A 16406-nucleotide genomic window follows, 5' to 3' on the forward strand; every position below is an offset into this window, starting at 1 on the left:
CTAACTTCCGATAGAAATACTAATGAGATATTCAATCAGGGATTGCGGAATTTATGAAAAAAATATAGTAACAAGTGTGATTTTAACATCAAATTTCGGTATTGTTAGATATTTGTGGAAAAACCCAATCTCCTCATTGACTCCGTTTGCGTTAACATGGCTTGTGGTGAGGCGGAGGCAGGAGAGACTGGGGGGAAAAATAGCGCCAAGAGATCAACGGCTTATTTTCAAATTTAAAATTGCCCGCCATCACGGAGAAAAGAGCAGCAAGTTTTACAGAGAATACATGAGCACGTACACGCTGATTGCTTTTTTTCGATTACGAAATTAAAGATCAGACCATCTCACTTTACTCCATTCCCGCCTTTACAGTTGAAAAATATGCTTCACTGATGTTCAATCTGCTCTCTCTCTCCAGAGGCAGGGGATAAAAGATTGGATATGAACCGAGCCGAAAATAAAGCGCAGAGGGTCAGGGACTGTTCCTTACTGTATTCTGCAGCGATTGACTCATTACTGCACTGGGTCAAACCAGCTCTTCCTACTGCACTTAAAGAAAATGTGAATCTAATCGGCGACATTCTAAAGTCATAAGACATTCCAACAAAACAGATCACTCAAGCAGTGACCGTTCAATAAAAAATCCTGTCGTTCAGAGCACTCTTACAATGGCATTTTATGACAAATTCTTCCTCTGCTTCTGAAGATGGTGACATTATCCAAATAAATGGAGCGTGGAATTTATTGATGTCCGATACAAAGGCGAGGAAAATAATCAATCCGACAGAAAGTTTAGCTCCTTTCACAGATGCTGTGAGTGGCTCTTAAAAGAGCCTTTGGGTTGTCAAATTCAAGAATAGTCTCTTCACTTTTTAGCAGATCCAGCAGCGGTGGTTTTCTTGGGCAGCAGCACAGCCTGGATATTAGGCAGCACCCCGCCCTGAGCGATGGTCACCCCTCCCAGCAGCTTGTTGAGCTCCTCGTCGTTGCGCACGGCCAGCTGCAGGTGCCTGGGGATGATGCGGGTCTTCTTGTTGTCCCGGGCCGCGTTGCCGGCCAGCTCCAGGATTTCAGCCGTCAGATACTCCAGCACCGCAGCCAGATAGACCGGCGCTCCGGCACCCACACGCTCAGCATAGTTACCCTTTCTCAGGAGCCTGTGAACACGGCCCACCGGGAACTGCAGGCCAGCCCGGGACGACCGAGACTTCGCCTTGGCGCGACCTTTCCCACTGCCCTTTCCTCTTCCAGACATCGTCAAGCACTGAGAAGCAATTTCAGAGAAAATACTACACTCCGCCCACATTGCGGCCTCTTATACCTTCGGGAGGAATCGTTGGGGGGGGGCATTGCTGATTGGTCCCATTGTCCAGCCCCTCCTAATGTTGTTCCAATTCCCAATCAGATATCTGCCTCATTCCCCAATCCGGAGAGGGCACGGGGAGGGGGGCGGAAAGTACTCGCGACAAATCATAACCGCTTTTTTACAATTTGAAAAGCCCGCCAATTTACAAACAAAGGAATAGGTTTTAGATTGAAAAGTGAAATACAAAAAAAACTGAGGACGTTAAAAGACACTTACTACTCGTATGTTAATTTACTTTCATTTACGAATGTATCCTTGACACGATCTGTTTCTCTGCTGAAAATGTGTTGCTGGAAAAGCGCAGCAGGTCAGGCAGCATCCAAGGAGCAGGAAAATCGACGTTTCGGGCATGAGCCCTGAAGGAGGTTCATGCCCGAACCTGCTACGCTTTTCCAGCAACACATTTTTAGCTCTGATCTGCAGTCCTCACTTTCTCCTGAACGATCTGTTTCTCCCTCATTTGCCCACCTCTGTCCATTTCTGATCTTGAGAATGAGCAATTTTCTAAACCCTGTGACGAAGCTGAAACAAAACAGGCTAAACACTGTCTTTTCACATTTCAGTCGCACCCCGGCACGTTGATAACGCAGCACACAACCTCCAGCTCAGTATCAATGGCGAACACGGTGTTTAGTCGATATTTTAAGGTCGTCCTCCCTTGTCGCTCTCGATCAGATTCAGCAAAAATCACCAAATTTCACATTTCAGTGCGGTAGCTGTTTTGGTGTTCTCTCGGTTCACTTTGAAAGCCTCTCCCCGACAGCAGAAAATGCTTTGCTTTTTGTATTCTGAAAAATCGGATTAAACCCGCACTTTGGCAATGTAAAAGAAGGGTAAAATACATCAATCCGTGTGACTGAAAGCTGTGGGCACTTTCGTTTGGTTTGCCAGGGTGAAAACAACTTAACATTCCACCAGGGCTTTTAGTAAGTTGAAGAAATGCCATGAAAAATGATTCCCTGACGTGTAATCTGCTCGCTCTCTCTACAGACAGGGAAGAGACTGTTTATGAACTCTCTCCCCTCACCTCGTCAATTTGCAAAGCACTGATAAAATCAAATATGACTAAAATACCTCAAGAATCTCATCAAATTGCAAAGTAATCATAAAAGCGAATGCAGTACAAAAATTTAAAACATCTTATGAATCACATGCAAACTAAAACAAACAACCCTTAAAGAAATGGTTCCGCTGTCTCAGGAAAGTTGTGGGTGGCTCTTATAAGAGCCTTTGGGTTGTGGATGTGTGTGTTTCAGTACAATGCGGTCCTTCACTTGGAGCTGGTGTACTTGGTCACCGCCTTTGTGCCCTCCGACACGGCGTGCTTGGCCAGCTCCCCGGGCAGCAGCAGCCGCACGGCGGTCTGGATCTCCCGGGAGCTGATGGTGCTGCGCTTGTTGTAATGGGCCAGGCGGGAAGCCTCCCCCGCGATGCGCTCGAAAATATCGTTGACGAACGAGTTCATGATGCTCATGGCCTTGGAGGAGATGCCGGTGTCGGGGTGAACCTGCTTCATCACTTTGTAGATGTAGATGGAGTAACTTTCTTTCCTGGTCCGCCTCCTTTTCTTGCCGCCCTTCGCTGGCGCCTTCTTGATGATTTTCTTAGCGCCCTTCTTGGAAGCTTGCTGTGCTTTCTTCTCATCAGCCATAGCGCCGCTCACTCTCAGACATAGAATAAGGGAAAGCGAGCTCGGAGCTCCCTTTTATAGACTGACGACGTCATCAATGCTAATGAGGGATGGAGGAAAGCCTTGGTCTGATTGGGTAGCTTACAAGGACTCGTTCCCAAACACTCCAGTCTCTGTGATTGGGTAAAGTGGGATCCAATCTGTCAGAATCTGCAACGAAATGTGAAGTGGATGGTGATTCTGTTACTGTCAGACTGACTGAGGGAGATTTGTTTTATGTCTGTCACACAGAAAGTGACTGTGGTATTGGCTCGATTTCCTTTTGCTCTTTGAGGAGAAAATGAGGTCTGCAGATGCTGGAGATCAGAGCTGAAAATGTGTTGCTGGAAAAGCGCAGGTCAGGCAGCATCCAGGGAACAGGAGAATCGACGTTTCGGGCATAAGCCCTTCTTCAGGAAACCCTTCTTCCTTTTGCTCTTTGTTGTGATGATGTGGGAGTGGAAGGGTGTGTTTCCAGCTCCGCATGTCTATTTCTGGTCCTCTCTATGGATCCCTTCTCAGTGGTTAGCACTGCTGCCTCAACGCGCCAGGGACCCTGGTTCGAATCCAGTTTCGGGCGACTGTCTGTGTGGATTTTGAACATTCTCCCCGTGTCTGAGTGGGTTTCTTCCGAATGCTGTTTTCCTCTCACAATGCAAAGGCGTGCAGGGAGGTGAATTGGCCATGCTAACTGCCCATAATGTTCAGGCATGGGTCGGTTAGGTGCATTAATCAGGAGTAAATGCAGAATAATGGGGAATGGATCTGGGTGGATTACTCTTCGGAGGGTCGGTGTTATTGGGCCGAAGTGCCTAATTCTACACTGTAGGGATTCTAAGACTGTGAGTGGTTTCTAGGTTTGGGGTTGATGGAACTCGTTCTCAACTGCACAGAGTTGGAGAGAGATGAAAAAAAGTCCTCATTTAAAACTTCTATTGAGTCACGGGTTGAAAATGTCTGTCTTGTCTGTGGGATTAATATATTTCTGAGAACTTGATTGCTAACCGTGGGCCCAGAGACCGACGTGTAACTGTGTGCTTTGCAAGTAACTGCAGTGTATCAGAACCACGTTGCTGCAGTTTTTATTTCGGAGTATTGAACTTTCACGCAGGGATTTAGAGCATTTCGCAGTCTCATACGAATGCCTGTTAACCAGTAACCGTTAGCATGCTATATATGTCTCACTTGAACTTTGTATCTATCGAGTCCTTATTTAGACACTTTGCATGACTTCAACACCTGTCCATTGAGCCTGTGGTCCTCTGTGTAATAGTCAATTAGTGTTACTGCAAGACAGGTTTTATTCTGTATCCACCAAACACTGATGGAAGCTGTAAAACTTTACACCATTTGCCTGCCACTTGGAAATGTTCCTCCAATCTGTGCCTGGGAGGTAAAGCATTTTTGTTTATTCTATTTCACAGTCCTTACATGTCAATATGTTACTGGACTGTAACTCAAACCTTCTGAAGTGTAATCTGTTGTTTTTTTATTCTGTAGGTGTCAGTCATTAACATAAGAATGTGTCACATTTAGTATCTACAATTTTGAGTGTGACCAAACACCACTTTAGACAGTCTCAGCTAGGACTAATTCCCCTCCACAGCAAATCCTTACAATCAACTTCTGCGATTTGACAGTAAGTTTGTATTTATAACTGTAGCATTTGGCAAGAGGCAATATCTTGTACCTTGCGGAATTTGCAATAACAATGTTACTGCTGATGTCACACTGTTCATGTCAGTTTCTCACCAGTGAATAGTTGCATTGTATCCTAACAATTCATTGTTTTGCAACTGACTCCGTATTTCATTCTGTAACTGCCAGTTTGTTGTTTCTAATCTTGTTTTCACTCAGTTTCTGTCAATACACTGGCATGTGAGAGAGCAAATATTTCAACATTTCTAACTTTCAGATGAAATGAATGTTTTTTTTTTAACTCCATCCCTGTTATGTCACAGGGACTTGTAATTGAATCTGTCAGTATGTGATCTGTGAGCACACAGTAAGTTAGAGATAAAATGCAAGGTGAATGATGCTTCTCATTTCTGTCATGCAATTGAAGGGTATATACTACAGTTATTAATTTCTTTCAGATTTGTGTCAGTTTAAATGTCTCAAAGTAGAAGACAAAAAGAAAAATGAGAATTCTGTGACATTTTTATCTGCCTGTGTGTACTGAGCTCTGAGAATATGAGTGCTATCAAAATGTACCTGTCAGTTTTATTTTAATGAATATGACAACATTGTTTCAAATCTATACCTGTCAGTTTCGGCAGTGTGAAAGTTTGAGCGCAGTTTTCATTCTGAACCTGAGTTTCAACTACATGAATGAATAAGTGCATTTGAAAGTATCGGTACCTTTCAGTGTGTGCTCTGTGAATAAATGAGTGTACTTATAATATTAGTCTCTGTTTAACATGACACTTGCCACAAACTGCAGGAGCTCTTTTTACTTCAAATCTCTGTTGTTCAACATACAAAAGATTTTATCATTTGCCATCCATGTCAGGGTAGCATGGTGGCACACTGGTGTCAGGGACCCAGTTTCAATTCCAGCCTTGGCTCATTGTGCAAACTGCACACAAATCTGCTCCCCATGTCTGCATTGGTTTTGCCCAACAAACCTCCTTACTAATTTAAAACCAGCAACACAGAAAAGATTTATCCCATGCAGTAATCTGTGAAAATTCAATAGGCCAAGAACTAGTTAAAGTAAAGATTAACAGCTTTATTTATTAAAGTATAACAAAGAGTGATTAACTAACAACTATTTACAACTCCTTCCTCGAACCTATCTTCTATAATACTAGTCCAATAGACCTCCTGATTAAGACTTACAAAACAAAACTTCATACCTCAAAACCAGGAGCTTTCGGTTCTTTTCTGTATTCCTGTCTTTTGTTCTTCTTGGGGATTTTGCTTCACAGGTCACTGATCGATAAAGGTACCTTTAAGAGAGTTAATTTTCAGGCAGTCTTTTTACATGCTGGTGGCTTGGCAATTCTCCCAACTGTTCATTTTTTCCCGGTCTTGTACCTGCAGAGCATAGGACTGTATTATTGACTTATAAGATTGTCAATATACTCAATTCAAACTGGATTGGAATTTGGTATTTTCGGGATATAATTTAAACTGATTGGTCAAATTCAATTTTGTTTTAGTCTCCAGTCAAGCAGTGACTTGAGTTGTTTGACCAAATGCTACTTTTTTTTTCAGAACACTTGGTGTTGTCCAGTTCAACTGGCTTAAAGGTAGTTATATGAACGTCTGTGTAACAGTTTCCTCTGGGTATTCCACTATCCTTCCACAGTCCAAACAAGCAGGTTAGCTGGACTAGCCATGGTAAATTGCCCTGTAATATTCAGCAATGTTCAGACTAGGTGGGTTAACTATGTTAAAGATGTGGTTATGGGGGTAGGGGGTCTATATCTGGGTGGGATGTGCTTTGGTAAATTGTTGCAGGCCTGTGGGCTGAATGACCTCTACCTGGACTGGAGGACCTCTGTACTGAAAATTAAAGTGACACTTTTTATATCATTGTCAGTCTCTGGCACTCTAAAGCAGGTTGGATAATTTCCACAACTTTTATTCAAAGGTATTGTTTATGATTGTAAGTTATTTTCTGGATTGATCAGTCTCTGGTCTGAATGTGTACTTTGAATTTATTGTTCACATATTTATAACAAGACCAGTATTAGAGTTTCTTCATTCTGTGCCCAATAATCTCTGGGTATCTGTCTGAATGTGTACCTTTTCATGTAAATGTTTGATTTTCCTTTGGACTACTTAAAAACAAAGTATTTAGTCAGTCATTTTGTCTGAGATTTGTTCTACTTTCTTTTTGTGGAAACAAATTAATTTGCAATATTTGTTTCAATCTGATGCTTAGCTGCTATTTAATTCCTCCAGTCTGGATAAAAAGAATTGATACATGAATTACATACAGTCAGAGAGCCAGACAGCAAGTTTAAGTCTTAAGCAAGTTTAAGAGATAATTGGATGAATAATTAGTTGGAATTTTTATTTACTTCTTTCCCTACTTAAGTGGAATACATTGTGAACATGTAATAGGTTCAGTATTTTCTAATAAACAAGTAGAATTTACTTTTTAACCAAGGTGATACCACGCATTTAAAAGCTATAGGAAGTTCACTTCTAAATGGGACTGACATACTTCACTCTCACACTGTCCTGGACTACTTGTTTAATGAAATGCTAGTTCTCCCAACTGTGACATCTTTGAGGTCATGACTTTTCTATTTTTGCCTATAGACCTACTAACCTGACAGTATCTCTACGTTGCAAGTTATTCTGCACCCGCTGTGTATTGGCACCATCTCACTCCTTGTTATGTCCAGAAATTATCAGTTTCCTTCAAGTCCTTCCTTACATGAATAAGGACAATAACTGGTGCAATCTGCAACTGTTTGTTCTTCTGTGAGTACAGAACTAATCTTGTTTCTTCCATTCACTTGTACGGTTTGTGCACTCAGAAAGTACTTTCTACCTGTCAGTCTGTGCTATTCAATGGAACTTTGGATATGGTTCATTGTCCTTCGAAACTCTGCTCAGATGTGACAGGCAGTCAACAGATTAGAGCCATGTTGTCCAGTGAAAAACTTGGAAACTAAAATTTAATGTTGACTGCTCAGGCTATTGTGTACACGCACTGATTTTTTGTATAAAAAACATTTTTGAACGGAATAATTGTTATGATACAGGAAGGATGCCGACACTCACTTGATCCTGCTTCAATCCTCCTGTGTTGTGTTACTAAGCAGTTTAAATGTTTGCTGTAAAGTGGACAGCCAATTAGCAAAGGAGAGAGTTTTCAGTTCATGTTCCCTGAAGTGAATGGTAAAGACCTTATTTTCTTTGACTGTTTGTGTCTGTAAGATTCACAGGCAAGTGAAACTGGAACACATGGTCACAGAAAGGTTCTGTGCTGTTCTTCAGAGTCAAGGAGGTAAAAGCAATGGACCTTTGCAACTCCAATAGTGCAGAGTCTAACTGGGAGTAATGATATCAAGGTGTGGCCTTCAGACTTTCATACAGTTATATAGCACAGAAATAGATCCGTTGGTCCGAGTTGTTAGTGCTGAGCAGAGATCCTAATCCAACCTAGTCCTATTTAAGTTAAAAATCTCAACACAAGCTCATTCTCTGACAGGTTTACGTGGATGCACTAGTTTTCAGAGCAATAAAGGAGCAGTACACTGAAAGCTAGTGCTTCCAAATAAATCTGCTGTACGAGAAACTGGTCTTGTGTGATTCTTAACATTGTCCACCCCAGTCCAACACGAGCACCTCCATATCATGGCTACTCCCACTTGCCAGCATTTAGCACATATCCCTCTAAACTGGTCCTATTCTTGTATATATCCAGGTCTCTATAAAAGTTTGTAATTGTACCCATCACCTCCACTTCCTCTGGTAGCTCATTCCATACAAGCACCACCCTCTATGTGAAAAGTAACCCCTCTTGTCCTTTTTAAATATATTTTCCACAATTTAGACCTGTGCCCTCTATTTTTGCACGCACTCACATTTGAAAAAAGACCTTGGCTATCACCCTATCATGCCCCTCATGATTCTTTCAACCAATACAAAGGCCACACCTCATTCTCCGACAGTCCAGGCAACAAAGCAACAACCTGTTCAACCTCTCCCTATAACTCAAAGAACTGAGAAGTGGAAGGTGGAGTTTAATTCAGATAAATGCAAGGTGCCGCATTTTGGGAAAGCAAATCTTAGCAGGACTTATACACTTAATGGTAAGATCATAGGTGTGTTGCTGAACAAAGAAACCTTGGAGTGCAGATTCATAGCTTCTTGAAAGTGGATTCGCAGGTAGATAGGATAGTGAAGAAGGCGTTTGGTATGCTTTCTTTTATTGGTCAGAGTACTGAGTACAGGAGTTGGGAGGTCATGTTGTGGCTGTATAGGACATTGGTTAGCCCACTGTTGGAATATTGTGCGCAATTCTGGTCTCTGCATTCTGATGTTGTGAAACTTGAAAGAGTTCAGAAAAGACTTACAAGGATGTTGCCAGGCTTGGAGGATTTGAGCCAAAGGAAGAGACTGAACAGGCTGGGGCTATTTTCCCTGGAGCGTCGGAGGCTGAGGGGTGACCTCACAGAAGTTTACAAAATTATGAGGGGCATGGATAGGATAAATAGGCAAAGTATCTTCCCTGGGGTTGGGGAGTCCAGAACTAGAGGGCATAGGTTTAGGGTGAGAGGGAAAAGATATAAGAGAGACCTAAGGGGCAACTTTTTCACACGCAGGATGGCACAGGTATGGAATGAGCTGCCAGAGGAAGTGGTGGAGGCTGGAACAATTGCAACATTTAAGAGGCATTTGTATGGGTATATGAATAAGAAGGGTTTGGAGGGATATGGGCTGGGTGCTGGCAGGTGGGACAAGATTGGGTTGGGTTATCTGGTTGGCATGGACTGGTTGGACCGAAGGGTCTGTTTCCACGCTGTACATCTCTATTACTCTATAACTCAAACCCTCTAATCCTGGCAATGAAACATACTGATGAGAATAGTGCAGTTGAAGTGATTTATATGGACTTCTGTAAGGCCTTTGTCGGAGCATAACCTCCGACTGGGGATGAAAGACTCAGCAGGCAGGCAGGCAGCATTCAGGCAAGTGGTAGGTGTTTATTCAATCAGAAACCGGTTAGCGCAGGCAGAGGGCTAAAGGATCGTCCTCAGAGACAGGCCTCAGAACAGAGGTCCATGACACACTCTGATTTTACAATAAAAAGCAATATTTTATATAAATTTTATGATAACAATCAGAAACTTGATTACAATAATCTTACTCTTCATACCCTATTCGATGAAACACCTAATCAATGGTGGGTATTTCTTTGGACAATCCCAGGATCCTAGACGTCTCAGTTTCACGGAAACTAATCTCGAGGTCTTGCGATCTTTCTATTTATCCTATTCATTTACATTCCAAAGTTATTTGCGATACACCTTTGGGTTTCTCTCAGGCTAGCTTCTCTCTCAGGACAGCTTGAATATTGTTATTCATTGTATTCCATTTTATCAAGTTCAATTGCTCCTCTGATATAATGGGCGGCACGGTGGCACAGTGGTTAGCACTGCTGCCTCACAGCGCCAGAGACCTGGGTTCAATTCCCGCCTCAGGCGACTGACTGTGTGGAGTTTGCACGTTCTCCCCGTGTCTGCGTGGGTTTCCTCTGGGTGCTCCGGTTTCCTCCCACAGTCCAAAGATGTGCAGGTCAGGTGAATTGGCCATGCTAAATTGCCCATAGTGTTAGGTAAAGGGTAAATGTAGGGATATGGGTGGGTTGCGCTTCGGCGGGTCGGTGTAGTCTTGTTGGGCTGAAGGGCCTGTTTCCACACTGTAATGTAATCTAATCTAATCTAATCTAAATAATTAGGGCAATGGGGAATATATGAAGAAAAATCAATGGGCAGTTTGTTTTGACTTACTTGCCATTGACTTGTAATTTTAACTTTTGTTATAAAAAGTTAGCTACAAAGTGTAAATTTATTTGCCCCAATTGTTAGCACTCTGATTAATAGGCCGTGAGCAATCTATTTTGTACTAGGCATAAGAGAAGGCATTACCTAAAGCTAGCTAACCTTCACTTCCAGGTTTAAATGCTTCTTTTCCTCTTTATGCTTTGGTATTATGCACCTATTTTTTATGCTGAAAACTACAGTGATGATGGTAAGACTCTTTATGAGAACCTTTTCCTTAATATTCAAACTTATTTCAAGAAACTGAGTACTATAAGATAACTTTAGCTGTTGCACCCTCAGCTGTTTTAGGGCATTAATGGGCTGTAACTAGCACCTGGTGATTGTTCAGTAACTGGGACAATTACCCTTTTATTTAATGTGGCTGGAGTTACTCATTTACGGGACCTTCTGTCTGCTTGTCAGAACTGTTTCAAATTGGAACAGGCTGGGTCCTTGGAGTGGCTTGTTCAATGGTATCATTCTGCCTTACTGAGTGAGTAGGCTGTACGCCTTAGTTTCTGCCTGCCATTCTGTTTCACATCCTGCTGTTTAATTCTACTTTCCACTTCTCAGCCAGTTTGTGTTAACAGACATGAGCCACTCACTTCTGGCCAGGTACAGGCCACCCCAATAGTCTTTGACAAGGCCAAAGTCCCATATAAAAGACCAGTCCAAGCTTGGGTCTTGGAGTCTTAAGCACACTGGAGCTGAAATTAGCTTGCAGACAGGATGCAAACTATAATGGTGGAGGGTTGCGTTTGTGATTGGAAGCCTGTGACCAGCAGTGAACCACAGGGATCAGTGCTGGGACCCTTGCTACTTGTTAAGTATATATTAATAATTGGATGTGAATATAGAAAATATAATTATTAAGCCTACTGATGAAGTTTTCGTGTGGAAGTGTTAAATATTTTAGTGCAGTCTTGGTGTGCAAAGGACCTGTTCCTGTGCTGTATTGTTCTTTGTTCTGTGATATGAAAGTTGGTGGCGTTATTGACAGTGAGGGGGGATGGTCTCAGGCTACAGTATGAGTACATTGGGCAGAGCAATGGCAGATGGAATTTAATCCTGATAAATGTGAGGTAATGCATTTTGCGTGTTCTAATAAGGGAAAGAATTACACAATGAAGGATTGGTCCCGAGGGAGTACTGAGGACCAAAGGTACCTTGGTGTACAAGTCTATAGATCCCAGAAGGTGTCAGCACCAGCAGACAGGCTGCTGAAGGCGGCATACAGAATGCTTTTCAGAGTTGTCGAATATAAGAGCAAGGAAGTCTTATTCCAGCTTTATAAAACAGATCAAATACTGTGTGCAGTTCTGATTGCCACACAATTAGAAGGATGGGATTGGCTGGAGAGGATGCAGTGGGTTGGAAAGTCTCTGTCAAAAGGGGAGACCATATGAGCTGGTTTTGCTTTCCTTGGAGCAGAGGAGGTTGAGGGAGGATCTGACTGAAATATACAAAATTGTGAATGATGCAGCAGAGTAGATTGTGAGAATCTTTCTCCCCTTGGCAGATGTGTCTGAGACCAGAGGGCACAAGTTGATGTTGTGGGGAAACCAGTTTAGAGGATATCTGAGAAAAAAAAATTGATGTAGATGGTGGGTAAAGTTTGAACTGTGCTGCCTGAATGTGAGATGGAATACTCTCACAGCATTTAAGCAGCATTTGGATATGCCCTTATGGAACCAGGACATAGTTAACTGTGGGCCAAGTGCAGATAAATAGGATAAATGCAGTTTGGTGTTTGTTGGACATCATGGACATGTTGGGCTGAGGGATCTGTTTCTATGTTGTATGACTCTATATCGCTATAATATCCTTGTAAATCTTTTCTGCAGCATCTAAAGTTTAACAACATCCTTCCTGGAGAAGGGTGATGACTGTTGTACACAATCTCATAAAGGTGGCATCACTAATGTCCTGTACATCCACCACATGACATCCCAACTCCTACAATCAATGTTCTGACCAATGAAGGCAAGCATGCCAAATGCTTTCTTCACTGTCCTGTTTACCTGTGACTCTACTTTCAAGGAATTATGCAGCTGTACCCCGAGGTTTCTTTGTTCAGCAACACTTACCAAGGCCCCACTATTAGTTGTATAAGCCCTGCCTTGTTTTTTCTTAAACAAAATCTAACACCTTTTTTTTCAGTGCACAGTGATATAATTACTTGAAGACTGTTGAAGTAAAGGTAGGTGTTAATTACCCTGCACTGTATTGTGATGGTACTCACCATCATTGGAAGCAATGATTTTCTCTCATGCAGTGGTGGAAATTGGAATAGACAAACTAAACTATTTGAAGAATGAAACTTGTGAATTTTTCTCGTAAAAAGAAAAATTATCAGTTTTAGTAATCTACGTTATCTTGTGGGGAGTTACCAAGACGTAGTCACACCTCAGGTACAAGAAAAATGGCCAATGGGTTACAGTCAGGGGACTGAAAGCGAACCAGCAGACAGTGCAGGGATGTTTGAGGACTCATCTAATGAGGTAGTCTGGGCTGAGGTTAGAAACAGGAAAGGAGAGGTGTTAGGTGTTTTCTATAGGCCACAGAATAGTTCCAGAGATGTAGAGGAAAGGCTTGTAAAGATGATTCTGGATAGGAGCGAGTTGTTATGGAGGAATTTAACTTTCAATTTCTTGACTGGAAATACAAAAATTTGAGTACTTCAGATGGATCAGTTTTTTGTCTAATGTGTGCAGAAGGGTTTCCTGACACAGTATGTAGACAGGCCAACCAGGGGCGAGACCACAATGGATTTAGATTAGATTACATTACAATGTGGAGACAGGCCCTTCGGCCCAACAAGTCCACACCGACCCGCCGAAGCGCAACCCACCCATACCCCTACATTTACCCCTTACCCAACACTACAGGCAATTTAGTATGGCCAATTCACCTCACCTGCACATCTTTGTGACTGTGGGAGGAAACCGGAGCACCCGGAGGAAACCCACGCAGACACGGGGAGAACGTGCAAACTCCACACAGTCAGTCGCCTGAGGTGGGAATTGAACCCGGGTCTCTGGCACTGTAAGGCAGCAGTGCTAACCACTGGGCCACCGTGCCGCCCACAATTTGGTATTGGGTAATGAACCTAGCCAGGTGTTAGATTTGGAGGTAGGTGAGCACTTTGTTGAGAGTGACCACAATTCGGTTATGTTTACTTTAACGAAGGAAAGGGATAGGTATGTACTGCAGGGCAAGAGCTATAACTGGGGGAAAAGACAATTATGATGAAATTAGGTGAGATTTATGATGCGTAAGATGGGAAAGGAAACTGCAGGGAATGGGCACAATTGAAATGTGGAGCTTATTCAAGGAACAGCTACTGCGTGCCCTTGATTGGCATATACCTGTCAGGCAGGAAGGAAGTGGACGAGTGAGGGAGCCTTCGTTTACTAAGGAAGTTGATCTCTTGTCAAGAGGAAGGCGGCTTACAGTACGATGAGACATGAAGGCACAGTTAGGGCACTTGAGAGTTATATGCTAGCCAGGAGAGACCTAAAGAGAGACTTGAGAGGAGCCAGGAGGAGACAAGAGAAGTCTTTGGCAAACAGGATCAATAAAAATCCTAAAGCTTTCTATAGCTATATCAGGAACAAAAGAATAATTAGAATTAGATTCGGGTCAATCAAGGACAGGAGTGGGAAGTTGTGCGTGGAAACCGAGTAGATAGGAGAAGTGCTAAATGAATATATTTCATTGTCTTTTTCCGGTGTGAATACCAATGTTGTCGACAAGAATACTGAGTTACAGGCTACTAAACTAGATGGAATAAAGTATCACAAGGGAGAGGTGTTAGCAATTCTGGAAAGTGTGAAAATAGATAATCCCCTGGGCCAGATGGTATTTATCCTCGGATTCTCTGGGAAGCCAGGGAGGAGATTGCAGAGCCTTGGGCTTTGATCTTTGATCTTTATGTCATCATAGTCTACCGGAATAGTGCCAGAAGACCGGAATATAGCAAATGTTGTCCCTTTGAAGGGGAATAGAGACTACCCAGGTAATTATAGATCAGTGAGCCTTTCTTCGGTTGTGGGTAAAATATTGGAAAAGGCTAGAATAGACAGGATTTATAATCATCTCGATCAGAGTAAGTTGATTAGGAATAGCCAATATGGTTTTGTGAACGGTAGGTCATGCCTCACAAACCTTATTGAGTTCTTTGAGAAGGTGACCAAACAGGTGGATGAGTGGTAAGCACTTGATGCGATGTATATGGATTTCAGTAAAGTGTTTGATTAAGTGTTTTCAGTAAGGTTCCCAACTGTAGGCTATTGCACAAAATATGGAGGCATGGGATTGAGGGTGATTTAGCAGTTTGGCTCAGAAATTGGCTAGCTGAAAGAAGACAGAGGATGGTGGTTGATGAGGAATGTTCATCCTGGAGTTCAGTTATTAGTGGTGTACCACAAGGATCTGTTTTGAGTGAGGGCGTAGAAGGATGGGTTTGCAAATAATTTTCTGATGATACTAAAGGTCAGTGGAGTTGCGGACAGTGCTGAAGGATATTTCAGGTTACACAGGTACATAGATAAGCTGCAGAGTTGGGCTGAGAGGTGGCAAATGGAGTTTAATGTGTAAAAATGTGAGATAATTCACTTTGGAAGGAGTACTGGTCTAATGGTAAGGTTCTTGGTAGTGTAGATGAGCAGAGAGATCTCTATGTACATGTACATTGATCCCTGAAAGTTGCCACTCAGGTTGATAGGGTTGTTAAGAAGCTTTTATTGAGAGAGGGATTGAGTTTTGGATTGGTCATGCTGCAGCTCTACAAAACTCTGGTGTGGCCGCACTTGGAAAATTGCACCCAGTTCTAGTCCCCGCATCACAGTGAGGATGTGGAAGCTTTGGAAAGGGTTCATAGGTGATTTACTGGGCTGTTGCCTGGTCTGGAGGGAATGTCTTATGAGGAAAGGCTGAGGGAGTTCAGGCTTCATTAGAGAGAAGAAGGTTGAGAGGTAACTTAATAGAGGCACATAAAATAATCAGAGGGTTAGATAGTGTGGGCAGTGAGAGCCTTATTTCTCCAATGGTGATGGCTAACACCAGTGGACATCGCTTTAAATTGAGGGATGATAAATATAAGACAGATGTCAGAGGTAGTTTCTTTACTCAGTAGTAGGGGCATGGAATATTCTGCCTGCGACTATAGTAGACTCGCCAACTTTAAGGGCAGTTAAATGGTCATTGGATAAACATATGGATGAAAATGCAATAGTATACTGCGCTGTCATGTTCTGTGTTCTATTATCTCACTAAATCTTTCATACTCCATTGTTTCAAATTATGATTATGTGATCACAGAGTATTTGAGAAAATGGTATTGAGGTTTCTTGCGTCTTATATCAGACCTCATAGGAATGCAGGGCTACCTGTAGAAGATGAACGTTACTTTGAAACAATGGAGTAGGAAAGATTTAGTGAGATAATAGAACTTGGAACATGTCAGCGCAGTATACTATTGCATTTTCATCCATATGTTTATCCAATGACCATTTAAATGCCCTTAAAGTTGGCGAGTCTACTATAGTTGCCTTTTTGATGAAGATAGAGTCATAAAAAAACTGTTCCTGCAAGTTGGAGAAATGGAGAATGATGTGCTAAAGGTGGGGATGGCAGCTCCTCTGCCACCATGATACATTTATGGAAATGGAATGCTGTCTGAGTGGAAGTAGAATTGTTAGCTGGATGTCTCTGACTGCTGCAGACCACAATGACTCCATGTGAGAGTGATATTCATCTCATTTGTATCATTTTCTGTTGGCTGCAGTTTATATGGAACTCCATAACTGTTAGTCCTGCTCTGCAGTTATGGTGTTTGTATTTTGAACTAATTCTGAAT

The 16406-nt window shown here is 42.4% G+C and overlaps 2 protein-coding genes across 2 annotated transcripts; both read right to left on the minus strand.

Moving 5' to 3' along the window:
• Positions 1 to 850: 850 nt before the first annotated feature.
• On the minus strand, positions 851 to 1270 carry LOC122544548 (histone H2A-like). Its single transcript, XM_043683863.1, has one exon. It carries the CDS (start codon positions 1253 to 1255, stop codon positions 866 to 868), a length of 390 nt encoding a protein of 129 aa, XP_043539798.1. The 5' UTR covers positions 1256 to 1270; the 3' UTR covers positions 851 to 865.
• Positions 1271 to 2225: 955 nt separating this feature from the next.
• On the minus strand, positions 2226 to 3030 carry LOC122544591 (late histone H2B.L4-like). Its single transcript, XM_043683909.1, has one exon. It carries the CDS (start codon positions 3015 to 3017, stop codon positions 2637 to 2639), a length of 381 nt encoding a protein of 126 aa, XP_043539844.1. The 5' UTR covers positions 3018 to 3030; the 3' UTR covers positions 2226 to 2636.
• Positions 3031 to 16406: the final 13376 nt, after the last annotated feature.

Source organism: Chiloscyllium plagiosum, chromosome 50 (genome assembly GCF_004010195.1).
Source record: "Chiloscyllium plagiosum isolate BGI_BamShark_2017 chromosome 50, ASM401019v2, whole genome shotgun sequence".
In the NCBI taxonomy this organism is placed as follows: Eukaryota; Metazoa; Chordata; class Chondrichthyes; order Orectolobiformes; family Hemiscylliidae; genus Chiloscyllium; species Chiloscyllium plagiosum.